This window comes from Macaca thibetana, chromosome 20, assembly GCF_024542745.1.
Source record: "Macaca thibetana thibetana isolate TM-01 chromosome 20, ASM2454274v1, whole genome shotgun sequence".
Taxonomy (NCBI): Eukaryota; Metazoa; Chordata; class Mammalia; order Primates; family Cercopithecidae; genus Macaca; species Macaca thibetana.
The window spans coordinates 72194566-72221355 of NC_065597.1; the positions used below are offsets into that span (position 1 = coordinate 72194566).

The window sequence follows — 26790 nt, forward strand, 5'->3', positions numbered from 1 at the left end:
TTTTTTTTTTTTTTGAGACAGAGTCTGGCTCTGTCGCCCGGGCTGGAGTGCAGTGGCCGGATCTCAGCTCACTGCAAGCTCTGCCCCCCGGGTTTACGCCATTCTCCTGCCTCAGCCTCCCGAGTAGCTGGGACTACAGGCGCCCGCCGCCTCGCCCGGCTAGTTTTTTTTTTTTGGATTTTTTAGTAGAGACGGGGTTTCACCGTGTTCGCCAGGATGGTCTCGATCTCCTGACCTCGTGATCCGCCCGTCTCGGCCTCCCAAAGTGCTGGGATTACAGGCTTGAGCCACCGCGCCCGGCAGCAACAGATTTTTTTAATAGAGACAGGGTCTTGGCTATGTTACCCAGGCTGCTCTCTAACTCCTGGCCTCAAGTGACCCTCCTACCTCAGCCTCCCAAAGTGTTGGGATTACAGGCAGAACCACCATGTTCAGCCACTCATAGATTTCTTTCTTTTTTTTTTTTCTGAGATGGACGGAGTTTCGCTCTTGTTTCCGAGGCTGGAGTGGCACGATCTTGGCTCACCGCAATCTCTACCTCCCAGGTTCAAGTAATTTTCCTTCCTCAGCTTCCCAAGTAGCTGGGATTACAGGTATGTGCCACCACGCCTGGCTAATTTTGTATTTTTAGTAGAGACAGGGTTTCTCCATGTTGGTCAGGCTGGTCTTTAACTCCTGACCTCAGGTGATCCACCCACCTCGGCCTCCCAAAGTGCTGGGATCACAGGCGTGAGCCACTGCGCCCAGCCAGCCACAGATTTTTAACATGCATTTAACCACCAGCCTGTTCATGTCAGCTCCTACCTTTGGTTGGGACACGTGACCACAAACATGTGCTTCCCCAGTCACACGCTCACAAGCTTCAGGACACACACTCAAGAAATGATCATCTAAGTACTAAAGAGACCAATTTCAGGATGCTTAGGTCTCTCCAAAAAACCTAATGTCGCATCAAACTGAAGCCCCAACCAGGAGGGCATAGCTGGGAGAAAGCCCACATGCCTCCTACTTGGACTCTGTCACAGTAGAGGGTGTCCGGCAGCAGCAGAGTGACCACATGAAGGGACAGCCTGAGGGACACACATCCTCTTGCAGCAGCCTGACAGCCTGTGTTTTGTACCCCCCTGTCCTCCTTCTCTGCCTCAGACTTTCCTCCACAGGCTTGGAGAGGCTCAAATGGGGTGGCACCCACTAAGGACTTACAATGGTTCTGGGCTCCACAGAGGGGCAGCTGTTGCCAGGAAGGCGATGACAAGCACAGTGAGGATTTAGCACCGATCCCTTTGCACAGGCTTTTTAGGATGCGCGTGTCACCCCCTCTTCCTGGAATATGCTAACTCTTCTAATGAGCCCAAACATAAACGTCTCCCTGCTCTGCTCACTCTCCCTCTCTCCTGGACAACCAATCCCCACGTTCTGGCTCTCATTTTCAACCCACTAGCAACAACTCTCCCTCTTCATTCGCAGCTGATGGCTTTGATAGCTTGCTTCCCTCTTCCTTAGTCCTCCAGGATCCCGCCTGCTCTGGCTCTAGCTGCTTTTCTCCCTTCCGAGCAGCACATCCCCAAACTTCTTTGCAGGAGTCTGTCACCTTCTCTGCTTCTCAACACTGGAGGGAGTCAGTGTCGTCCCGGGACCCCCTGTCTTTTCTGCTGGCTCTGCTCCTACCCACACGGCTTTAATACCATCTGTGTGCTGATTCCTCCCCCAGCTCCCAGATCCAGCCTGGGCTTTCCCTGGGCTCTAGTCTCACATACTAGCTACCTGCGCACCATCTCCACCCGGACAGCCAATGGGCGTGGCAAATGAAGCATGTCCAGAACCGTCTCTGCTTCAGTACATGGCAACTTCATCCTTTCAGGGGCTCACATAAAAAACTTCAGAGCAGTGATGTCTAATATAGTAACCACTAGCCACATGTGGCTATTTTCACTTAAATTACTTACAAATTAAAGAAAATGCAGAACTCAACTCAGTTCCTCAGTTGTGCTCGCCACATGTGGCCAGTGGTTCCTGTAGAGTACAGCACAGAGGTGGAACACACCCACGAGCTCTGCAAGCTCTGCCACACGGCTGCCCCAAGACCTTGCCTGTAGCACCTGGCTTACTCTCAACCCACGCCTCATCCCATGAGATCTACCATCAAAATATGCCTCAATCTCTAGACACTTCTGCTGACAAGTGTCGCTCCTGGTTAAAAACCCATGTGTGAGGCCAGGCGCAGTGGCTCACGCCTATAATCCCAGCACTTTGGGAGGCCGAGGCAGGCAGATCACCTGAGGTTAGGAGTTTGAGACTAGTTGGCCGACATGGGGAAACCCCATCTCTACTAAAAAAAAAAAAAAATACAAGGCCGGGCGCAGTGGCTCATGCCTGTAATCCTAGCACTTTGGGAGGCTGAGGCGGGTGGATCACCAGGGTCGGGAATTCAAACCAGCCTGACCAATATGGAGAAACCCTGACTCTACTAAAAGTACAAAATTAGCCGGGCGTGGTGGCGCATGCCTGTAATCTCAGCTACTCAGGAGGCTGAGGCAGGAGAATCACTTGAACCTGGGAGGCAGACACTGCGGTGAGCTGAGATCGTGCCATTGCACTCCAGCCTGGGGAACAAGAGTGAAACTCCATCTCAAAAAAAGAAAAAAAAAAAATTAGCCGGGCATGGTGGTGTACACCTGTAATCCCAGCTACTTAGGAGGTTGAGGCAGGAGAATCTCTTGGACCTGGGAAGCGGAGGCGCAGTAAGCCAAGATCGTGCCATTGTACTCCAGCCTGGGCAACAGAGTGAAACTCTGTCTCAAAACAAAACAAAACTAAACATCTATGTGTGACTTTTCAAGCCCAACCATAGACAATGACAAGGCCTCACCTAGCAGGCCTCACAGGGGAAGCTTTCTTCCCTGCACCAGACTTGGAGCTCGGCCAGCACACTGTGGTTTCAGGCACCCCGCGTGGCCACGCTCCTAGGTGCATTCCCAGCCCCGGGGCCTTCTTTCCTAGGTCTCCTGCTCTGAGGCCTTGGGCTTAACTAAAGGCTTAACCCTTATTTCTGGCTTGCTGCTGCAGTGGCTCCCTGACACCTGACAGCGCCTCTCCCACCACCACTCTGCTCAAAGCCATGGTCACCCCTCACTCTTCAAACAGGTTCGCTGCTTCCAGTCCTGCCTCCCGCTTCAGTCTGATGGCAGCTCAGCAGCCAGAGCAACCCTTTGGATGGGAAATAAGCACAGAAGATTCTGCTTGGTTCCCAATAATTCCCACCTCAGAGGCAAAGGCAAAGGCTTTCCAGGGGCTTCCCAGGCACTAGAGGGTCTGTCACTCCCAACCCTCATCACATTGCCTCCTTGCTTTTTCTCAAACACACAAAACACATTCTTTTTTTTTACCCCCCAGATAAGGTCTCGTTCTGTTGCCTAGGCTGGAGAGCAGTGGCCTGAACATGGCTCGACTGCCTGGGCTCAAGAGATCCTCTCACTTTAGCCTCCTGAGCAGCTGGGACCACAAGTGTGCACCACCACGCCTTGCTAATTCTCTTCTTTATTTGGTAAAAATGGCATCTCACTATGTTGCCCAGGTTGGTCTCGAACTCTTGGCCTCAAAGGATCTTCCCACCTCAGCCTCCCAAAATGCTTGGCTTACAGAAGTGAGTCACCACACCCAGCCCCAAACAAATTCTCATCCTGAGACACCCTGTCGCCACCCGCCAACTGCACAACTCACTCTTTCCCTCCCTCAGATCTCTGCTGGAAACGTCATCCAATCTATGAGGCCTTCCTGATCGCCCTATTTAAGATCACCCCGGGCAGCGTCCATCCCCATCCCAGCTTATTATTCTCCGTAGACTGCACTGCATCTGACCTTCCACACCTCTTACATTATTGTTCACAGTCTGACTCCTCCAACTAAAGAGCAGAAACACGTGATTTCTGTCCTTTTTGTCCACAACTGTATCCCCAGCGCTTGAATGCTACCTGACAAATACTAAGCTTTTAATAAATAGTTGAATTACTAGATTGTGAATTTGCCTTTATCCAAACGCTGATGAGCACAAAACTGACAAACTGCCCTCAGTTGAGGAGGAAGAAAAGCAGCGGAGCTGTATCAGACTCCTTCCATTTCAGAGTTCAAGAAATCAATGCTCCATCGCTCACTACAAGGCTTTCGTTATCCTTACCTTTGAGCCAAGATCAAACTTGAATTTGTTGACATCTTCCTCTACTATTTCAGAGCCCTCCATCCCCTTGGTCTTCATAGCATTATAAAGGACAGATGTGATCTTCAACAGCTCTTTTACTGCATACCCATCTGCTTGATAAAGCTTCTTAGTGTTGAGTTTTATATGTGCCTTGGTGGCCTATTTTTAGACCAAAAAAAAAAGTTGAGGGCCCTTTCCATGTAATGTCTAAACCAAATCCCATGTAGGTAAGTTGAAAATGCCTCTGCTGACAACTGGGATACAACCTAATAAGAGTAAGCATTCAAGTGACTCAAACATTGTGAGTGGGTATATAAACTAGGACAATCTTGATGGAAAGCAACTTGGTAAAAGACGCCAAAATTACAAATGCACATATCTTTTGATCCAGCAATTCCAAATCTAAGAACTTATTCTAGGGACACACTCAAACAAAAACAAAATGAGATGTACAGGGTACTTGTTATAGCACTGTTTCAAACAGCAAAGCTTGAGACAACCTAAAAGCCTACCTATATAAATTACATAAATTATGGCATATCCATGCAAACAATACCACTCAGGTATAAACAGAATGAGGAAATTCTATATGTATTTGGAAAGTTCTCTAAAATATACCACTAAGTAAAACAAGATGCTAAACACCTTGTAGTGTACAGTAAGTACATCAAGTAGTATACAGTACCATTTGTTTAAAATAAAGGAAAAAAATATTTTTATTTGCAGATACACACACACACACACACACTCTGGAAGAGATTTAAAATAGTGATTATTTGGAATAGAACTCGGCCCAGGACAGATAGTGTAGAAAGTCATTTTACTCCATTTTGTTACATAATGTTTGTAATTAATTTATTTATTTTTTTAAACATAGGGTCTCACTCTGTCACCTGGGCTGGAGTGCAATGACATGATCATGGCTCACTGCGGCTTCAACCTCCCGGGCTCAAGCAATCCTCCCACCTCAGCCTCCCAAGTAACTGAGACTACAGGCACATGTCACCAGACCCACCTAATTTTTTTTTAATTTATTTTTTGTAGAGACAGGATCTTACTACATCACCCAGGCTGTTCTCAAACTCCTGGACTCAAGCTATCCTCCCACCTTGGCCTGCTAAAGTGCTAGGATTACAGGCATGAACAACCAAACCCAGCCTACTTTCAATCTGTGAGCCACGAAATATGTTACCTATTCAAAAATAAAGAAACAAAATTCTTTTTTTTTTGATGGAGTCTCGCTCTTTTGCCCAGGCTGGAGTGCAGTGGTGTGATCTCAGCTCACTGCAAGCTCCGCCTCCCGGGTTCACACCATTCTCCCACCTCAACGTCCCAAGTAATTGGGACTACAGGCACCCACCACCACACCCAGCTAATTTTTTGTATTTTTAGTGGTTAGCCAGGATGGTCTCAATCTCCTGACCTCGTGATCCGCCTGCTTCAGCCTTCCAAAGTGCTGGGATTACAGGCATGAGCCACCATGCCTGGTATAAACAAAATTCTTAACAAATAATGAATTAAAAGACAAACAAACAAAAAGAACTTCGCTGGTGAAATGGCGCCACAGAAACCCAGCAATGGAATGGTTTTAGAAGGCAAACTCAGGCCAGGCATGTGGTGGCTTACATCTGTAATCCCAACACTTTGGGAGGCCAAGGCAGGTGGATCACGTGAGGATGGGAGTTTGAGACCAGTCTGGCCAACATGGTGAAACCCAGTCTCTACTAAAAACACAAAAATTCGCCAGGTGTGGTGGCGTGTGCCTGTAATCTCAGCTACTCAGGAGGCTGAGACAGGAGAACCCCCCAGGAGGTGGAGGTTGCAGTGAGCCAAGATTGCACCACTGCACTTCAGCCTGGGCGAGAGAATGAGACTCCATCTCAAAAAAAAAAAAGAAAGAAAAATTCAATTACTCAGTTTCAAAGTAGCCCTAACGAGGAGTCATCCTTTCTAGTTTACTTAATTTTACAACTCCACAAAATAAGTGTCCACTAACCATGAACTGGGCAATTGCCTTAATGAAGAAAACTCGGTCCTGTTCAGTGTCCACGTCAGGCGGGATGTCAGTCTGGGGCTCATACCTATCAGAGAGATAAGAGGAGAGAGCACAGGTTAACCAAGGAGAAAGTCCACTAAAGAGAATGTGGGCAACTGAGAGGACAGGGGGTCTGGAACAAAGCTCTCCAAGTCCCCAAGTGTGATAGTAAGATCAATGCAAACTTCAAAAGTAAAACCAAAATACCAAGGGAGCAAATCTCCACCTAAGAACAAAAGATTTCAAAAACTAAATGTGGGTCTCAGCTTATAAAATTAAATCTCTCTCAGACCTCAACATATCATGAAACTAATCAGAGCTGCTACCCTGGCTGACGGCCCTTGACTCAGAGCAGTACTAGGGCTGATTAGTCAGCTCTAAGCAGCAGCAGAGTTGACGAAGTTATTTTCTTCAAGGTATTGATACCAGGGGTCAGCAGACTGCAGCCTCCAACCTGTACAGCCTCCAAACTAAGAACTCTTTTTACATTTTAATAAAAAGAAGAGGCAATAGAGATCGTATGCAGTCTCTTAATTTTATGTTTAGCAAAGGTAAAATGTTTATTATCTGGTCCTTAACAGAAAAAGCTGCCAACCCTGAATCATATATCATATTCAATTTTTCACAGAAAAAGAAACCTACATTATTTCTAATCAACTGTATTGATTAGAACGTGCAAAAAGTCCCCTGTCACTCTGCAGTGAGGGGCTGAAGAGCAGCCTGGCCCAGCACCCTACTGAGGAATAGTCAGTCTCCTTTCACCACTTCCTGGTATATTTCCCTCTCCCACAGCATTTTTTAAACTCCACTGATTTTTTTTTTTTTTTTTTTTTTTGAGACACAGTCTCAATCTGCCCGGGCTGGTGTGCAGTAGCATGATCAGTGGCACTGCAGCCTCAAACTCCCAGGATCAGGTGATCCTCCTGCCTCAGCCTCCTGAGTAGCTGGAACTATGAGTGTGCACCACCCACGCTCAGCTAATTGTTCTTTTGTGTGTGGAGACAGGGTCGTGCTATGTTGACCAGGCTGGTCTCGAATTCCTGAGATTATAAAGTGCTGGGATTATAGGAACGAGCCACTGTGCCCAGCCACAGCTACATTTCAACAGATTACAATTGGGTCTGTCAAACTCAAACAACTCTTCCTTTTGCAGCGTCACAACTATGTCCTGTTTTCTAGGTGACTAACAAATAAAATCCAGTATTCACTCTTAGACATCAATAAAGTGCAGTTCTAACCTTTTCACAAGCCAGAGAAGCACTTCAGATACAAGTCCAAAATTGGGTGTACGGAAATTTTCCATAGAAATATGTCGAGGGTATCCCAGGGCTCTCATCATCTCTGTGAAATCTGTCCAGGGAAAAATATAATTCATTCAGTTCCCCGTCACATAGCAACTACTTGTTAACTTAGATATTGTCTTTACTTTTCCTTCTTATTGCCAATCTATTGACAGCTTTAGGGATTATCTGTCAACTTTCTACAAGGGAACATAAAAAAGAGATAAAATTTAAAATACCAAAAATGCTACCTAAAAAGCATGTAAGTTCAATGGGAGAAGTAGATGGCTATACATGAAAATAGAATTGAGGGATTAGCTGTGAATTTCATCTCTTTAATATCTCATTTCTTTTTACTGCTAAAAGTAAGAAACACCTGTCCTTATAAAATGTCATGAAGAAAAAGTATTTTTATCTTTTTCTTTTTTTTTTTTTTTTGAGACGGAGTCTCGCTCTGTCGCCTAGGCTGGAGTGCAGTGGCCTGATCTCGGCTCACTGCAAGCTCCGCCTCCCGGGTTCACGCCATTCTCCTGCCTCAGCCTCCGGAGTAGCTGGGACTACAGGCGCCCGCCACCACGCCCGGCTAATTTTTTTTGTATTTTTAGTAGAGACGGGGTTTCACTGTGTTCGCCAGGATGGTCTCGATCTCCTGACCTCATGATCCGCCCGCCTTGGCCTCCCAAAGTGCTGGGATTACAGGCGTGAGCCACTGCGCCCGGCCTAGAAAAAGTATTTTTAAATGTCAACAGTGGTCTGACTCAAATTCAGCTGATTAAAAATTGTTTTAAAATGTTAACAGTGGTTATCTCTGAGGCGAATCGGTAGGATAACATTCATGTTTCTGAGTTGTCCTTTTTTTTTAAATTTTAGTGAGCATATAGGACCCAAATAACATGTTTTAAAGATCAGTTGCCATGTATTTAGGGAAATCTTAAATACAGTGGTTGAACTACACAACCATGTTTAGATTTATTACAAAACAGATTAAGTAATAGTATTACTAATACTTGTTGATCCATAGGTTGGGGTCACCTCGGGAAAAGCATTAGTGCTTTCAAGAGAGCAAGACTTGGAAATGAACACCACAAACATTGTTGAGCTCCCATGATGTACCAAGATTTACATTCAGTGTGCTTCCCGGTTATTTAAGGTCTGTCTGCACTCTTCTTGAAGATCCATGTTCAAAATGGTCCATCAGTGTTCACAAGTAACCTACCCGGGTACTGGAAGTCAGGTCAGACTTCGCAAGACAATGGAAGAAAAAGTGTGAGCACAGGAAACAGCAAAGTCACAAAAGGGACTCTGTAACTGTTTTCTGGGAAATGTGAATATGGAGATTAAAAAAAAAATAGCTGGGTGTGGTGGTGCATGCCTGTGGTCCCAGTTATTCAGCAGGCTGAGGTGTGAGGATCACCTGAGCCCAGGAGGTTGCAGTGAGCTGAGATCATGTGACTGCACTTCAGCCTGGGTAACAGAGTGAGACCCTGTCTCAGAAAGAAAAACAAAAAAAGGCCGGGCGCGGGTGGTTCATGCCTGTAATCTCAGCACTTTGGGAGCCAAGGAGGGTAGATCACCTGAGGTCAGGAGTTCAAGACCAGCCTGGCTAAAATGGTGAAACCCCACCTCTACTAAAAATACAAAAGTTGCTGGGCACCGTGGCTCACGCCTGTAATCCCAGCACTTTGGGAGGCCGAGGCGGGCGGATCATGAGGTCAGGAGATCGAGACCGTCCTGGCTACCACGGTGAAACCCCGTCTCTACTAAAAATACAAAAAAAATTAGTCAGGTGTGGTGGCAGGCACCTGTAGTCCCAGCTACTCGGGAGGCTGAGGCAGGAGAATGGCGTGAACCCGGGAGGCAGAGCTTGTAGTGAGCCGAGATTGCATCACTGCACTCCAGCCTGGGCCACAGAGCAAGATTCCATCTCAAAAATAAATAAATAAATAAAAACAAAAATACAAAAGTTAGGTGGGCGTGGTGGCGGGCACCTATAATTCCAGATATTGAAGAGACTGGGGCAGGAGAATCACTTGAACCTGGGAGGCAGAAGTTGCAGTGAGCCAAGATCACACCATTGCACTCCAGCCTGGGCAAGAGAGCAGCCTTTCCTTCACACAGTAAGGCACTGCCTAAATACTTCTGACTACTAGGTACTAGTCAAGTTCTGTTAATGTTGCAGTGTTATTGTCAAAATAGAGACTAATTTGAGTAAGATCCTTACCATACAACGCACAACTGCAGAACATTAATTTAAAGTCAAAATATTTTGAAATCTCCGTGTATGGTCTTCCCAACAAAACCCCATTCTACGTCCCCTGCCAGGGTGCTGGCCTCTCTAAAAACTATGTGGGAGGAGACACTCATCCTGTATGATGTGTGGCCACCAAAAACCTTCAAACTCCAGAGGACAGGATTCACACTCTGGTGCTCAGTGGCTGCATGAATAAAAGGTAATGCGTTTTCCTAGATATTTTTATATTGTAGAAAAGAGCAATTCATAACCAAAGGAGTAATCTCTAATGCTAAAATTTCAGGCACCAGCAATTTGCTGAGAAAATTGACTCTTTAAGAGACCCCTAAGATCACACCAAATTGGCAATCATCTACTATTCCTTTTTTTTTTTTTTAAGACAGTTCCACTCTGTCGCCCAGGATGGAGAGCAGTGGTATGATCTCAGCTCACTGCAACTTCTGCCTCCAGGGATCAAGCAATTCTCCTACCTCAGCTTCCCAAGTAGCTGGGACCACAGGTGTGCGCCACCATGCCCTAATTTTTTGAATTTTTAGCAGAGGCGGGGTTTCACCATGTTGGCCAGGCTAGTCTTGAATTCCTGACCTTCAGTGATCCGCCTGCCTCAGTCTTCCAAAGTGCTGGGATTACAGGCGTAAGCCACTGTGCCCGGTCGTAACCAACACTCTTAGCCTCATTCTTCCACTTCCCCACCCTCTTAGCAAAGGAATTCGAGCTCCCTTCTCCTCACCAGCCCTGCAGAAAGGATGCAGACGGAGTTCAGGAGGTCTGGAGTTCAGGCAACCTGAATTCAATCCCCAGTGCCACCTCCTATCGCCTGTGTCACCTGCTCAAGTTACCTGACCTCTCTGTGCCCGTTTCCTCACTTCCAGATGCAGGCGGTACAGTTGTTCAGATGATTAAAATGAAATGCACATAACACAGAGTGGGCCCTGGCACATCGTTAAAACTCAAAAAATGTTAGCTGCAATGATCATCACCCAGCCCCTCTCCTCGGTTTCGCTGCTGTTTTTTTGTTTTGTTTTGGTTTGGGGTTTTTTGTTTTTGTTTGTTCGTTTGTTGGTTGAGATGGAGTTTCGCTCTTGTCCCCCAGGCTGGAGTGCAATGGTCCGATCTCGACTCACCGCAACCTCCGCCTCCCGGGTTCAAGCGATTCTCCTGCTTCAGCCTCCCGAGTAGCTGGGATTACAGGCGCCCGCCACCACCCCCCGGCTAATTTTGTGATTTTAGTAGAGACGGGGTTTCTTCATGTTGGTCAGGCTGGTCTCGAACTCCCGACCTCAGGTGATTCGCCCGCCCCGGCCTCCCAAAGTGCTGAGATTACAGGCGTGAGCCACCAAGCCCAGTTTTCTAAGAGCTAAGCAAACCCAACTCAAAAAATAGTCTCTAAATTATCCATGCATTTTCCAATACTGTAGCTAACAGCGGCATGCAGCTACACAAATAGAAATGAGTTACACTTAAAATTTCAGTTATTCATCTGCACTAGCCACATTTCGAGCGCTTTGAGCCAAACGCGGCCAGTGGCAGATAAAGAACTTTCCATCCTCGCTAGAAATGGCCTAAGAAGGGCCTGGGGCACTGGGCTGGGTTGCAGCCGCGGGTCAGAGGCGTTCCTTGAGGCGCAGAGGCCCGAAAGGAGGCTCTGGCAGCGCAAACCTCAGGGGTCGCCTACATAGGGGACCCGGCAGGCGGGAGCCCTGACTCTCTGGAAGACCTGCAGGTCACAGGGGCGCGGGGCTGCCTTACTGCGGAGGTCGCGGAAAGACATGACGCTCAGGTCCCCAGGAGCCCAGGGTCGCAGCTGCTCGCCCCTCAGCGCTCACAGGCCCAGCGCTCGCCGGTCTCTATGGCAACCAAAGGACCCTTGGACGGCGCACGGTCAGGGACAAATAAGGAGGGAAGCGAAGGCGCCGCGGTTCGTGCACGCGTACAGGGAGAGCGGGCGGGCAGAGGGCGCTCCTGAGACGTCTAGGGCAGAGGGCGTGGTGATCCCAGCTTCTATGGGGGCTGCAAGCTCCCCGGCTTCTGGGCCTGTGTTTAAACGCTTTGCGGACGTTTCGCGCTGGCTGACAGACTCTAAGTACCTACTATGTGCTTGACATTGCGCTAGGCGCTTCCCATAATGCTTATTTCCCCCTCATTTCTATAAAGAATGCACGATACTCGGCCGGGCGCGATGGCTCACGCCCATAATCCCAGCACTTTGGGATGCCGAGGCGGGCTGACACTTCAGGTCAGGAGTTAGAGACCAACCTGGCCAACATGGCGAAACCCCCGTCTCTACCAAAAAATACAAAAATTAGCCAAGTGTGTGGCGCACACCTGTAATCCCAGCTACTCGGGAGGCTGAGGCAGAAGAATTACTTGAACCCGGGAGGTGGAGGTTGCAGTGAGCCGAGATCACGCCACTGCACTCCACTCCGGCCTGGCGACAGAACGAGACTCTGTCTCAAAAAAAAAAAAAAAACAAAGAATGCACTATACTTAGGAAGCCGGCCTTCCCGGGTCCAAGGCACAGCGCGCTCGCCGTCGGAATCCGGTTGTGGAGCGGAGGACGGGAGCACTATGGGCGGCCAGAGGCAGGCCAGGCCCGGGTCTCGCGCACGCGCAGACGGCTCGGGCTTCTCAACAGGCCGGAAAGCTGCCCACAGCCGCGCGAGCCGTGCGGGTCAAGGAAGCCCCGGCGTCTGCATGAGGGCGCCAGCAGGCGGCCGGAAAGGGCCCCCCCATGTGTGAACTGGGGAGATACCCCGACAGGCGTGGCACAGCAGCCGGGTTTTGTAAGGTAGCTTGAGCAGGAACAAGGAAACAGCGTAGTGCACAAAGCGATTGGTTGGCATCAGGTTATTTCAGATGCGTTTCTTTGTATGGGTTAAAGCAGAGGGGGCTTCCTTATGCCAGCCTAGGTGGACAGGGCCCCTTCTGTTGGTTGCAGTGAATCTTTTGTGTTTTGGCACACTGGCCTGTCTCTAAGTTCGCTTTGATTACGTGGCACCTTGCACTAGCGGTTCCATTCTGGTTTGGTCTGGTCCGTTGGTACCTTGTGCAGGAGCTTGCTCCAAAACAATGGCCTCCCATAAATGTTACTTCACGTGTTATTAAGAAAAACAAAAGGTAAGCCACAGTCTAGAAGAAAATATTCACAAAACACATATATGATAAAGAAACGTGTATTCAGAATGTATAAAGAACTCTCAACACTCAATAAGAAACAGTCTAGAGAATGGAGAAAACATTTTAAAAGATGCTTCACAAGGCCGGGTGCGGTGGCTCACATCTGTAATCCCAGCACTTTGGGAGGCTGAGGCGGGTGGATCACCTGAGGTCAGAAGTTCAAGAGCAGCCTGGTCCACATGGTGAAACCCCATCGCTACTAAATATACAAAAATTAGCCAGACGTGGTGGCAGTCGCCTGTAATCTCAGCTACTCGAGAGGCTGAGGCAGGAGAATTGCTTGAAACCGGGGGTGGAGGTTGCAGTGAGCCGAGATCGCACCATTGCGCTCCAGCCTGGGCAACAAGAGCAAAAACTTCGTCTTAAAAAAAAAAAAAAAAAAGGGTACTTTACAAAAGAAGATATATGGATGGCTAATATGCAAATGAAGAGATGATCAAGGTTATTATTAGAGAAGTGCGTATTAAACCACAATGAGATATCACTATGAAGTTATTAAATTGGCTAAAACGTGCCATATCAGGTAACACGTTAAAAATCTAAAAATTGGCGGGGCGCGGTGGCTCATGCCTGTAATCCCAGTACTTTGGGAGTCCAAGGCAGGCAGATCACGAGGTCAGGAGATCGAGACCACGGTGAAACCCCGTCTCTACTAAAAAATACAAAAAACTAGCCGGGCGTGGTGGCAGGCGCCTATAGTTCCAGCTGCTCTGGAGGCTGAGGCAGGAGAATGGCGTGAACCCGGGAGGCGGAGCTTGCAGTGAGCTGAGATCCGGCCACTGGACTCAAGCCTGGGCAACAGAGCCAGACTCCGTCTGGGGAAAAAAAAAAAAAAAACCTAAAAATTAAATCTAGATAAAATGGCTAAAACAACAAAAAACTCTTGACAATGACAAGAGCTTGAAACGATGTTGATCAACTTGAACTTTTTTATTTTTATTTCATTTATTATTATCATTACTTGAGACGGAGTCTTGCTCTTGTTGCCCAGGCTGGAGTGCAGTGGCACATTCTCAGCTCACTGCAACCTCCGCCTCCCGGGTTCAAGTCATTTTCCTGCCTCAGCCTCCGGAGTAGCTGGGATTACAGATGTGCACCACCACGCCCAGCTAAATTTTGTAATTTTAGTAGAGATGGAGTTTTGCCATGTTGGCGTGAGTCACCGCACGCAGCCTGCATTTACCTGATGATTAAAGATGTTGAACATCTTTTTACATGTTTGGTGACCGTTTGTATATTTCCTTTGGAAAAATGTCCAGTCATGTTCTTTGCCCATTTCAAAATTGGGTTGTACATCCTTTTGTTTTTGAATTGTAAGAGTTCTTTATATATTCTGCATATGAGACCCTTATCAGATATATGATTTGCCAATATTTTCTTACATTTCATAGGTTGCCTTTTCACTTGTTTATTTGCATTTATTTATTTATTGTTTTGAGATGGCGTCTCGCTCTGTCACCCAGGCTGGAGTGTAGTGGCGAGATCTCAGCTCACTGCAAGCTCTGCCTCCAGGGTTCACACCATTCTCCTGCCTCGGCCTCCTAAGTAGCTGGGACTACAGGCGCCTGCCACCGCGCCCAGCTAATTTTTGTATTTTTAGTAGAGATGGGGTTTCACCATGTTAGCCAGGATGGTCTCGATCTCCTGACCTCGTGATCCACCTGCCTCAGCCTCCCAAAGTGCTGGGATTACAGGTGTGAGCCACCGCGCCTGGGCTTTTTTCACTTGTTGTTATTGTTGTTGTTGTTGTTGTTGTTTTAAGACAGGGTCTCACTCTCTTGCCCAGGCTGGAATGCAGTGGCGCCATCACAGCTCACTGTAACCCACTCCTGGGTTCAAACAATCCTCCTGCCTCAGCCTTCCAAGTAGGTGGGACTACAAGCACATGCCAACATTCCCAGCTTGTTTTCGTATTTTTTGTAGAGACAGGGTTTTGCTATGTTGCCCAGGCTGGTTTCGAGCTCCTGGGCTCAAGAGATCTGCCTGCCTCATCCTCCCATAGGGCTGGGATTACAGGTGTGAGCCACTGTGCCCATCTTCTTTTTTCTTCTTGATGGATGTTTTGCAGCATGAAAGTTTTTAATCTTAATGAGGTACAATTTATCTATTTTTTCTTTTGGTGTCATATCCAAAAAATCAATTGCCAAATCCCTGTGTTTTCTTCTGAAGGTTTTATCGTTTTACCTCTTACATTTAGGTTTTGGGTCAATTCTCAGTTAATTTTTAAATTTGATGTGAGATAGGAATTCAATCTTTTTTTTTTTTTTTTTTTTTTTTTTTTTTTTTTGCATGTGGCTGTTCATTTCTCCAGCAACATTTGTTGCAGAGACTATTGTTTCCTACATTGAATGGTCTTGGTACCTTTATCAAAATCAATTGACCACAGATGAATGGGTTTATTTCTGGGTTTTCTATTGTATTTCATTGGTCTAGATGTTTATTCTTATGCCTGTTACACACTGTTTTGATTACTGTGTTTTGTAGTAAGTGTTGAAATCAGAAAGTGTGTTTTTGATTTTTTTTTTTTTTTTTTTTTTTGGAGTCTTGCTCTGTCACCCAGGCTGGAGTGCAGTGGCACAATCTCGACTCATTGCAACCTCTGCCTCCTGGGTTCAATCGATTCTCCTGCCTCAGCCTCCCAAGTATCTGGGATTACAGGTGCCCGCCACCATGCCCAGCTAATTTTTTGTATTTTTAGTAGAGACAGGGTTTCACTATGTTGGCCAGGCTGGTCACAAACTCTTGGCCTCAGGTGATCTGACCACGTCAGCTTCCCAAAGTGCTGGAATTACAGGCGTGAGCCACCATGCCCAGCTGTGTTTCTAGTTTCTTAAGATCTGCTTTTCCAAGATTGTTGTGGTTATTTGGGCTCCCTTGTAATTTCACATGAATTTTAGGGTTAGCTTTTCCCTTTCTGCTTGTGATGATTAATTTTGCATATCAACTTGACTGGGATGCCTGATAGCTGGTAAAACCTTATTTTTGGGTGTGCCTGTGTAAGTGTTTCCAGAAGAGATTAGCATTTGAATTGGTAGACTGAGTAAAGAAGACTGCCCTCACCAATGTGGGCATCATCCAATCTGCGGGGCACCCAATTACGACAAAAATGCAGAGGAGGGGTGAATTCACGGTATCTTCATGGACTGGGACATCCTTCTTCTCCTGCCCTTGGACATTGGAGCTCCTGGTTCTTGGACTTTTGGACACCAGGACTTACACCAGCCCTCACCCCCAGCCCTACACAGATTCTCATGCTTTTGAACTCAGACTTAATTACAGCACCAGTTTTCCTGGTTCTCCAGCTTGCAGGCAGCATATTGTGGGACTTTTTGTCCCCAATAATCACATAAGCCAATATCCCTAATAAATCTTCTCTTGGCCGGGCACGGTGTCTCACGCCTATCATCCCAGCACTTTGGGAGGTGGAGGCAGGAGGATCACGTGAACCCAGGAGTTCAAGACCAGCTTTGGGCAACATGGTGAGGTCTCCATCACTAAAAGTAAAAAAGTTAAAAATTAAAAAATAAAAATAAATTTAAAAATTTGCCAGGCCTGGTGGCGCACACCTGTAGTCCCAGCTACTTGGGAGGCTGAGGTGGGAGGATTGCCTGAGCCTGGTAAGTTGAGGCTGCAGTGAGCCATGATCATATCACTGTACTTCAGCCTGGGCAATGGAGCAAGGCCCTGTCTCAAAAAAAATTATCTTATATAAAGAGATTTATTTATCCCCTAATAAATGTTTTATCTATAAATATCTATCTACATCCTGCTGATTATATTTCTCTGTAGAAACCTAATACACTACATGAAGGCCATTTTGATTTTGATAAGAATTGTACTGAGCACTTTGGGGAGTATTGCTATCTTAACAATATTAAGTCTTCAGTCCATGAACATGGAATGTTTTCCAATTTATTTAAGTCTTTAGATTCTCTCAGCAATGTTTTATAGTATTCAGAGTTGTCTTATACCTCCTTGGTTAAATGTATTCCTATTTTATTCTTTTTATTTTTTGCTAGTATCTAGAAATACAATTAATTTTTGTGTGGTGATTTTATGACTTGAGATTTTTCTGAGCTTCATTAGCTCTGAAAAAGCTCTACTAGGTTTAGGATTTTTTTTTTCAAGTGTGAATTATTTAATATTTCCTATATACAAGATCAGGTTGCTGGGCGCGGTGGGTCATACCTGTAATCCCAGCACTTTGGTAGGCCGAGGTGGGCGGATCACCTGAGGTCAGGAGTTTGAGACCAGCCTGGCCAACATGGCGAAAGCCCGTCTCTACTAAAAATGCAAAGATTAGCTGGGCGTGGTGGTGGGTGCCTGTAATCCCACCTACTCGGGAGGCCGAGGCAGAAGAAGCACTTGAACTTGGGAGACTGAGGTTGCAGTGAACCGAGATCGCGCCACTGCAGTCCAGCCTGGGCACCAAAGCGAGACTCCGTCTTAAAAAAAAAAAAAAAAAAAAAAAAAAAGAATCAGTCAGGTTGTCTGTGACTAGAGAAAACTGAATGTTTAACTTTTTTTTTTTGGTCAGCATCCAAAATCTTTTTAATAAGAGGGTTGGTTTTTGTAGCCTCTTGCTGGCCCATCAGCCTCTGGGGCGCTCGAACTTCTGGTCCCTGGAGCAGAAATAGGGTTTGGTGTGGCTGTGCGGGGTTCCCAGGGCCTTGCCGAAATGCCGGTACACCTGTCGGCCCCTGCGAGGACCGGAGAGCAGGACGGTGCCGCCGCCCTTGAGGAAGTCCAGGCCCAGCTGGTCGAAAGTCAAGATCTTGCCCCCCACCCTGAGGATGCCGCTGCGGGCCGGCTGGTCACGGGCAGCGCACACACCCTCAGTTTGGGCACCTCCTGAACCCGCGCGTCATCCGTTAGCGTCCCCACAACCACGGCCGTTTTGTTTCCCATCCAGGAAGCTTCATCTTCCGGATCATCCGAGGAAGGGACAGAGGTGGCCGGTTGGTGCGACTCATAAACAACCTCTTCAGCACAACCTGGTTGAATGTGGAGGTAGTTCGTCTGGCCAGTAACCTGCACAGCTTGACCAACAGCCTCAGGTAGATATCCTGGCTCTTGGGCTCCTTGCGCCAAACCTTTAGGTCCTTGTTGCGGCGGATGTCAACTCCCATGATGGCGCCTTCTGCTCAGCCAGGTCAGGGAAGATGAATGTTTTGTCTGTTTGTTTGAGACGGAGCCTCGCTGTGTGGGCTGGAGTGCACTGGCGGGATCTCGGCTCACTGCAAGCTCCACCTCCCGGGTTCACGCCATTCTCCTGCCTCAGCCTCCCGGGACTACAGCCGCCCGCCGCCACGCCTGGCTAATTTTTTGTACTTTTAGTAGAGATGGGGTTTCACCGTGTTAGCCAAGATGGTTGTGATCTCCTGACCTTGTGAGCCGCCCACCTCGGCCTCCCAAAATGCTGGGATTACAGGCGTGAGCCACCTCGCCCAGCCTGAATGTTTAACTTTTTAAGAAACTGCCAAACTATCTTCCAGAGTTGTTGCACCATTTTACACTCCCACCAGCAGTATATGGGAGTTCCAGTTCCTCCACATCCTTACACTTGATGTGGTCTACACAATATATGTAACTGATTAACTGGAAAATGAACAGTTAGAAAAGTTAATTGCTCAGTCACCCAGAACAACCTTCCCTCCGGAACAACCTTCCCTCCCTCTCTCCCTCCCTCCCTTCCTTCCCCTCTTTCTCTCTTTCCTTTCTCTCTTTATTTCTCTCTTTTCTTTCTTTCTCACGGAGTCTAGCTCTATTGCCCAGGCTGGAGTGCAGTGGCACGATCTCGGTTCACTGCAACTTCCGGGTTCAAGTGATTGTCCCACTTCCGCCTCCCGAGTAGCTGGGATTACAGGTGCACACCACCACGCATGGCTAATTTTTGTATTTTTAGTAGAGATGGGGTTTCACCATGTTGGCCAGGCTGGTCTCGAACTCCTGACCTCAACTGATCCTCCTGCCTCGGCCTCCCACAGTGCTGGGAACACAGGCGTGAGCCACCGCGCCCAGCCCCTTTTCAGCATTTTCAAAACACTGACCTAGGTCTTCCTAGGTCTGTACTCCTGAACCCTCATTTCCCACCCCAGATGAGGAAGCTGGTCCCAAGAGATCGCCTCAGAAAGGGACTCCCAGTTTGCCAGAACTGAGTCTGTTTTATGTGGCCTGACCCTAGCCAGAGGGACCAGGGACTTCCCCCGGGGTTCTGGCCCCTTCCCATGCCTTCTTTTCACCCTGCCCTTGCCTTGGGCACTGTCCTCTCCCAAACTAGGGGTCCAGGAAAGGTGGGAGTCTTCCCTGTGATGTCATAAGAACCAGTTGCCAGGGGAGACCTGCCAATGTACCCCCTAGGCAGGGGAGAGCAGGGCCCTGCTGCACCCAAGTCCTGGTCGCTCCTCCCCACCACACTGGCCCTCCATGGAAGCCTTGGTCTGTGCATTTTCTGAGCTGCGCATAAGAGAAGGTGCCGGGCTGCAGGGAGGAGTGGCAGGAAGAGAGATGGACTCCTGTTCCCACCTGGGCCCAAAGCCGTGGGGTGGCCTCAGGGACATGTATGCTTGGGAGAGGGGAATGGCCACTGGGCCAGGCCATGAGTCCCTGGGCTGGTCACTTTCTCTCAAACCCACTGTGCAATTTCTCTGCAGGGACCAGAATACTCTTTCTAGGGTAGTGGGCAGAACAGGGTAGTAGAAAGGACTTGAGGTTCTGAAAGCACTCTTAGTACCAAGGCCCTAGGCTTCCCAGGCCTCCCTGTTGGTTGGTAGTGGGAAGAGGAGTCATGTCTTGGGCATGGGCAGGGGGAGGCAGTGGACTGAGCCTATTTGACACACAGGTAAACTGAGGCCAGGCTGGCTGGGGGTGCAGCCCATCATGTGAGCTGGTCTCAGAGGCATGTGACCGTACCCTCCCCTCATGGCTGCTGTGGGGGGCTGGCCACCACCCTCCCGCTGTCTCCTCTGCAGATGCAGTGAGCCAGGCCCAAGGACGTCCCGGCCACCCCGACATACCCCCCAACATCTACGAGGGGGGCCTGGGGTCCCCGCAGCCGCAGTGCCCCAGTGCCCAGGGAAGCAAGCCCAAGAACTTCCGGCTGCGCCACCTCCGGGGCCTGGGCCTCTACCTGGAGAGCCACCCACCACCAGCTGGCCAGTGTGAGAGCCACTGGCTGAGCCGGCTCATGGCTGGGGGCTGCCTGCCACAGCCTGAGGGCACAGCCTGGGCCCTGGACCTGCCACAGGGCACTCTGGGCCCAGGTAACAGCCTCTGCTCAGCCCTTCTGGAAGCCCGATTGCCCAGGGACAGCTTGGGAAGCAGTGGTGAGCTCTGTCAAGGCAGGACTGGGCAAGGGGGGAAGACCCTAGGGGATGGTTGGGCTAGGGCCTCAGACGGGCCCTTCTCCACTCCCAAGCCTCCACAGTGGTGCCATGCCCCAGGAGGCCAAGATCTTGATGAATCTATCCCTATCGCTGTGTCACGCACAGCTGGGTGGGGCCTGGAGAATCCACCAGGGACAAAGAAGTGCGAGAAAAAGGGAGGCTCTGGGAGGGAGGTCTGGGTGACTGCCCCAGCTCCACACTCGGTGAGGGGCCTTGGAAGCTGTCTCCTTTGCTGGGCCTCAGTTTTCCCACTTGTAAAACGAGGATTCAGGTTAGATGAGGGTCCTTCCAGCTTGAACCATTCTTTTCCCTCAACCTCCTCCCTTCCCTGGGGATTCTGTCAGGGAAGAAGCATTGCCCTCTTCCCTTCTGTTTTCAAGAATATTGGATGCTGGGAACCCCAGGGTGGGCTGCCAGCCTCCCCGCCAGCCTCCCCTTGGGTTCCTCGAGTGACTCCTCTCTCCTCTTTCCTCAGCTTCCAGTTCCAGCATGGACCCAGACAAGGGTGCCCTCCCCCAGCCTGGTCCTTCTGAGGGCTTCGGACTCAGGCCCAAGAGGTCCTGGGGGGCCTGGGAAGAGGCCATGTGTCCCTTGTGCAAGAGAACCCGCTCTGGGGCCCTGGAGAGGCTATAGGGATCCCAAGTGCCAGGACTGGGGACAGGAGGGGACGGATGGCCGAGGAGGCAGCCCGAGCAGGAGGGGCTCAGCTCCCGGCAGTGGCCCTGCCACATGGGGTGGCCCAGGCAGCGGCCCAGTGCCCAGGCCTGGGCCTCGGGAGATGGGGAGTGGGAGGAGGAGGAGGTCCCGAGGGAGGGGCAGAAGCAATAGAAGCATGGCCATGCCCTTGCAGCCCGCTCAGACTCCAGTCAGCCACTTGTACCTGGGAGGCTGGGCTGAGTGGAGAATCAGGCTCCCCTGCCTCCTACCTGAGAGGCCGGGGAGCCCACAGGTCTGATCTCAATAAAAGCCAAGGCCTGCACGTTCTTGTCCATCTGCCTGTCTGTCATCAGGCCAGTTTGGTGAGAAAAACAGTCCTGTGTCTCTCCAGGGATGGGTCTGCTGTGCCCCCTGCCCTTAGTTGCCAGGGCATGAGAAGCGTGAGCTGGGGCAAGGGCCTATGGGAACACCAAGGAGGTAGTCTGGGAGGGCTTCCTGGATGAGACACTGCTGAGCTTGGCTCCACAGGGTGGGTAGGGGCTCAACAGCCCACCTCATGAGCCACGATGCCCGGCTAATTTTCTATTTGTTTGTTTTGTTTTGTTTTTGTTTTTATTTTTTGAGACAGAGTCTTGCTCTGTCGCCCAGGCTGGAGTGCAGTGGTGCAATCTCGGCTCACTGCAAGCTCCACCTCCCAGGTTCATGCCATTCTCCTGCCTCAGCCTCCCCAGTAGCTCAGACTATAGGCGCCCGCCACCATGTCCGGCTAATCTTTTTGTATTTTTTTAGTAGAGATGGGGTTTCACCGTGTTAGCCAGGATGGTCTCGATTTCCTGACCTCGTGATCCAGCCACCTCGGCCTCGCAAAGTGCTGGGATTACAGGCGTGAGCCACTGTGCCCGGTCTAATTTTCTATTGTTTTAAGAGTTGGGGGGGTCCTGCTATGTTGCCCAGGCTAGTCTTGAACTCCTGAGCTCAAGTGATCCTCCCACCTCGGGAGGATCCTAAATGCAGGCCATGGCATTGTGGGTGGAGGGCACAGTGGATGAAGGAAGGCAGGGCCGGGTCACGGAGGGCACCAGGGAGGAGAGCAGCCGAGGCAGGGATGTGGACCTAGGCCCTACCTGCCCCCTACCAGGTGAGGTCACTGCTCTGCGGGACCTCAGCTACCAGGTCCCTCTGGGCAGGATGAGCACAGCCCTTCTCCTCCCAGCTGGACCAGACTCTGGACACCCAGGCATGGGCTTCCTCTGTGCCGGGGTGTCTCCACTCGACTCTGTTGATGTTTGGGATTGGATCATTCTTTGGAATGGAGGCTGTCCTGTGCATGTAGGATGTTAAGCAGCATCTCTGGCCACCACCCACTTGGTACCTGTAGCACCCTCCTCTAAGCTGTCACAGCAAGTGTCTCCAGACATTGTCTGGTGTCCCTGGGGAGCACTGTTACTGTGAGAAGCCTGCTGTGTCTTAGGCTTAGGTTAGGCTGTGTCCCCACCCAAATTTCATCTCGAATTGTAATCCCCACGTGTTAAGGGAGGGACCTCATGGGAGGTGACTGGATCATGGGGTGGGGTGGGGGGTTCTGCCATGCTGCTCTCATGATAGTGAGTTATCACAAGATCTGATGCTTTAAAAGTGTTTGGCAGTGGGCCAGGCGCGGTGGCTCACGCCTGTAATCCCAGCACTTTGGGAGGCCGAGGCGGGCGGATCACGGGGTCAGGAGAGTGAGACCATCCTGGCTAACACGGTGAAACCCTATCTCTACTAAAAATATAAAAAATTAGCCAGGCGTGGTGGTGGGCGCCTGTAGTCCCAGCTACTCAGGAGGCTGAGGCAGGAGAATGGCGTGAACCTGGGAGGTGGAGCTTGCAGTGAGCCAAGATCGTGCCACTGCACTCCAGCCTGGGTGACAGAGAGAGACTCTATCTCAAATAAAAAATAAGCAAACAATAAAATGTGTTTGACAATTCCACCCTTCCTGCCCACCACTGCCTCTCTGTCCTGCCACCTTGTGAAGAAGGTACCTGCTTCCCCTTTGCCTTCCGCTGTGACTGTAAATTTCCTGAGGCCTCCCAGCCACGTGGAACACTGAGTCAATTAAACCTCTTTTGTTTATAAATTACCCTGTCTCAGGTAGCAGTGTCAAAACGGACTAATACACTTGCTCTGTTCCACCAGGCCTCCATCCTATGGGGAGAAGATGGGAGCACCCGGGCTTTCCTCAGTGACCTTCCCGTCTGGCGACTACAGCCTGGGTCAGGCTAGGGCTGAGCGCCACTGGGCTCCTGCCAGGTCGCATGCTCTGGGCTCCTGCCAGGTCACATGTGATGTGCCCAGGCCTGCCAGGCTCCTTCCCTTCCCCTGTACCCTGGGCCCACCCTGGACAGTTCTTGTGTCCCCGGGAAAGCAGATCCTGGAGACTTCAGTCCTTGGGTGGTTTTTGGGTTGTTCTAAGTATGCAAGCATGGCCTGGGGTGGTGGACACCCAGGGCTGTAGCGGTCCCCAGGAGGGGGAGCTCTGAGAGAGCAGGTGTTTAGATGCTGCACCCAAGAGCAGCTGTGATGGGGCAGGTGTGGGTGGGATGCAGCTGGCCTGAGGTCCACCACATGGGGTGGTGGAAGGGCAGCTGCCTTCTCTCTCTCCCACAACACCCACTCCCCAGAGACGCAGAGGCCAGGTGGACCCAAGAGACCACTTAAAGACGGACATTAGGGAGGCTGCTGAGGGAACACCAAGTGACACCTACCCCAGCGACCAGCTGTGGATGCTGGGCAGAACTGAGGCCGTCCAGAGGCCAGCAATACAAAGTCCTTGGAGTCTGGAGACCATTAGGGGCCTAATCCACTTTTTTTCCTTTTTTTTTTTTTTTGAGACAGGGTCTCACTGTCTCCCAGGCTGGAGTGCAGTAGCATGATCTTAGCTCACTGCACCCTTGAACTCCGGGGCTCACGTGATCTTCCTGCCTCAGCCTCCTGAGTAGCGGGAACCAAAGGCACTTGCCACCATGTCCAGCTAATTAAAAACTTTTTTTTGGTAGAGAAAGGGTCTCACTATATTGCCCAGGCTGGTCTTCAACTCCCAGCCTCAAGTGATGCTCCCACCTCCACCTCCTGAAGTGCTGGGCTAACAGGTGAGGCTCCACACTGGGCTCTATGTTTAACAATCAGAGCTCACTGCAGCCTTGAGCTCCTGCACCAAGTGACCCTCCCATCTCAGCCTCCTGAGTAGCTGGGACCACAGGTGTGGGACACCATGCCCAGCTAATTTTCTATTTTTTTAAAGAGATGAGGGTCTCACTATGTTGCCCAGGCTGGTATTGAACTCCTGAGCTTAAGAGACCCTCCTGTCTTGGCCTCCCAAAGTACTGGGATTACAGGCCTCAGCCACCATACCTGGACTCCACTCACTTCTGAACAGAGTGGAGGCTCAGAGAGAAGCACCGTTTTCCCCAGGCTCCAGATTGTGTGTGTGTGGGAGGGTCCCAGGCTGTGGCCAGTGGCCCCTCTGCTACCCCGATGAGCCATGTGTCTTGGTGTTCTGGCCCCTGTGTAGCCTCCTCCCCCTGAATTGGGACAGGCTCCAGATCTTGCTTTACCAGTAGAATGTGGCAAAAGTGGCAGGGTGTCACTTCTGGGCAGTAAGGAAGCCTGGCAGCTTCCCAGGAGGTCAGTGGCCCCATAAAGAGTCTACCCTGGGACTGTGGTATGGTGCAAAACCAGCCTAGCCTGAGGAAGCCATGGAAGGAAGGAGCCAAGCCCATGGCCACTGCTGAGCTCACTGAGGACAGCCCTGTGGGTAGCGCCATCTTTCACACAGGTCCTCCAGCCCCGCCAGCCTGCCTAGCTAATGCCACATGGAGTCCCTGCTGACTCCTGTCCCAGCTAGAATTGGAAGCAAACAGAATGGCCCCTGCTTAGGCTGTGAAACTTTAATATAGTCTGTTACTCGGGTGGGTGCGGTGGCTCACGCCTGTAATCCCAGCACTTTGGGAGGCCGAGGTGGTTGGATCATGAGGTCAGGAGATCGAGACCATCCTGGCTAACACGGTGAAACCCCGTCTCTACTAAAAATACAAAAAAAAATTAGCCGGGCATGGTGGCGGGCACCTGTAGTCCCAGCTATTCGGGAAGCTGAGGCAGGAGAATGGCGTGAACCCGGGAGGCAGAGCTTGCAGTGAGTTGAGATTGCACCACTGCACTCCAGCCTGGGCGACAGAGCAAGACTCCGTCTAAAAAAAAAAAAAAAAAAAAAAAAAAAAAAAAAAGACAGTCTGTTAGCCACAGACAGCAGTAGCCAGGATTTTACCCCTGAGAAAGACATCTGCTGCAGCCACATGCTGGCCCCAAAGAAAACTGGCTCTAAATTGGCCTCTAGACAGTTCCTCCTGCAAAACCTCCCAAAGCCTTTTGGAGAAGCACTCCAACAGGCTGAGAGGCAAAAAACCCACAGTCATGGTGTGCTGGGGCGGGAGTCCATGTGGAGAAAGCAGCACCTGGCCTGAGCAAGCGGACGCTCAGGAAAACACACATTGAGCATCCCTGGGCACGCCCCTCACCCTGTGAGTCCCTGAACACCGGTGGGCTGGGAATGAAGGACCAGGAGTCTGTCTCCGTCCTGGAAGTATGAAGGACCCCTACCCTGTAGGAGATCCTTGGGTGGTGCATGCAGGGACCGGGGAGACCCAGGGCTGCCTCAGGCTCCACCCCTGAGCAGGCCTGGGGCAGAGCCGGCTCCGTTCAGGGCTGGCCTCCGTGCTATGTCTGGGTGCATCCCGTGTGAGTGTCCCATCTCTCCCTGCGTCCCACACTCCCTTTCTGCCCCCCAGTGGAGCAGGAGCATTTGTGTCCCAGCTCTGCGGTCTGGTGGGGCTATGGTGAGAGGCCTGGAGCAGCGACAGTCCTGCCTGGCCTCACTGAAGCAGGGCCTGAGGAGCCGCAGCCCCCCCACCTGGGCAAGTTACTAATTGGTCACACGATTGACCAAAGGCCCCCAAGAGGTACCCTCTTAAACCTCAAGGTGACTCATCAGCAAAGGTGAAACTGTCCTTGCTGGAGTAACCGAGACTGTACTTCCCCAGCAGACGCTCCTGTGGGCAAGCTCAGCGGGTTAATCTGGTTTCACTCACCCCATGGCTTTGGACATGTGTCCCCCATGCCCAGCTGCCTGGCCTCCCAGGGCACCAGCTACTCCTCAGTAGCTGCCTCAGACCCTCTCCTGAGAGGACCCTCAGCAAGTTGCATGTCTCCCGGCCACTGACTGAGGTCAACAGCACAGGAATGGTGTATAACAGAGCAGCCACGCAGGCTTCAGAGTGGTCCAGGCCTGGGCCCAACACTCACAAACTGCATGGCCCCTGGGCAACTCCCAGACCCCAAGCCAGCTCTCCTCATCTCTAACAGGAATAGCAACATCCCCTGAGGGTGGCCAGGAGTTGCCATGAGAGGCTGATGGAAGCACCAGGTCTGTGCTGGGCAGGCACCCACCTCAGGCTCCACAGTGGGGTGCACCCAATCACCCTTGGAGCCGCCTGTCTGGACTGGGCCCCAGCTCAAGGCCTACAGCCAGGGACATGCCCAGACAGGGCAGCTGCTGGGGACCTTCCAGTGAAAAACTGACCCAGTGTGCTTCTCAACTTTTTTTTGAGACAGAGTCTCACTCTGTCGCCCAGGCTGGAGTGCAGTGGCGCAATCTCAGCTCACCATAAGCTCCACCTCCCAGGTTCACGCCATCCTCCTGCCTCAGCCTCCCAAGTAGCTGGGACTACAGGTACCCACTGCCACGCCTGGCTAATTTTTTGTAATTTTAGTAG

The 26790-nt window shown here is 50.4% G+C and overlaps 2 protein-coding genes and 1 pseudogene across 8 annotated transcripts in view; 1 reads left to right on the top strand and 2 right to left on the bottom strand.

The window, feature by feature from the left end:
- The window catches only part of CLUAP1 (clusterin associated protein 1), a 217260-nt gene that overhangs the window by 31986 nt on the left and 158484 nt on the right, over positions 1–26790 (bottom strand). The window contains exons 2-5 of one of the 5 annotated variants that reach the window (XM_050774376.1): positions 11511–11594; positions 7469–7580; positions 6192–6276; positions 4175–4354 (exon numbers count right to left, since the gene is read on the bottom strand). In XM_050774376.1, the coding sequence (XP_050630333.1) occupies positions 4175–4354; positions 6192–6276; positions 7469–7580; positions 11511–11532 (399 nt within the window). In that variant the 5' untranslated portion in view covers positions 11533–11594. Of the gene's footprint in view, positions 1–4174; positions 4355–6191; positions 6277–7468; positions 7581–10600; positions 10960–11510; positions 11595–12248; positions 12304–26790 lie in introns of those variants that run through there. The other 4 variants (XM_050774378.1, XM_050774377.1, XM_050774379.1 and 1 more) reach the window with 4 other exon arrangements.
- Positions 15181–18598, bottom strand: LOC126944691 (60S ribosomal protein L18-like; annotated as a pseudogene).
- Positions 17907–21302, top strand: C20H16orf90 (chromosome 20 C16orf90 homolog). 3 transcript variants are annotated; one of them, XM_050774561.1, is made up of 3 exons: positions 17907–17995; positions 19910–20263; positions 20799–21302. In XM_050774561.1, exons 2-3 carry the CDS (start codon positions 20125–20127, stop codon positions 20954–20956), a joined length of 297 nt encoding a protein of 98 aa, XP_050630518.1. In that variant the 5' UTR covers positions 17907–17995; positions 19910–20124; the 3' UTR covers positions 20957–21302. The 3 variants fall into 3 exon arrangements, with proteins under 3 accessions (XP_050630518.1, XP_050630517.1, XP_050630516.1); XM_050774560.1 differs by lacking the exon at positions 17907–17995 and adding an exon at positions 19286–19410; XM_050774559.1 differs by lacking the exon at positions 17907–17995 and adding an exon at positions 19286–19376.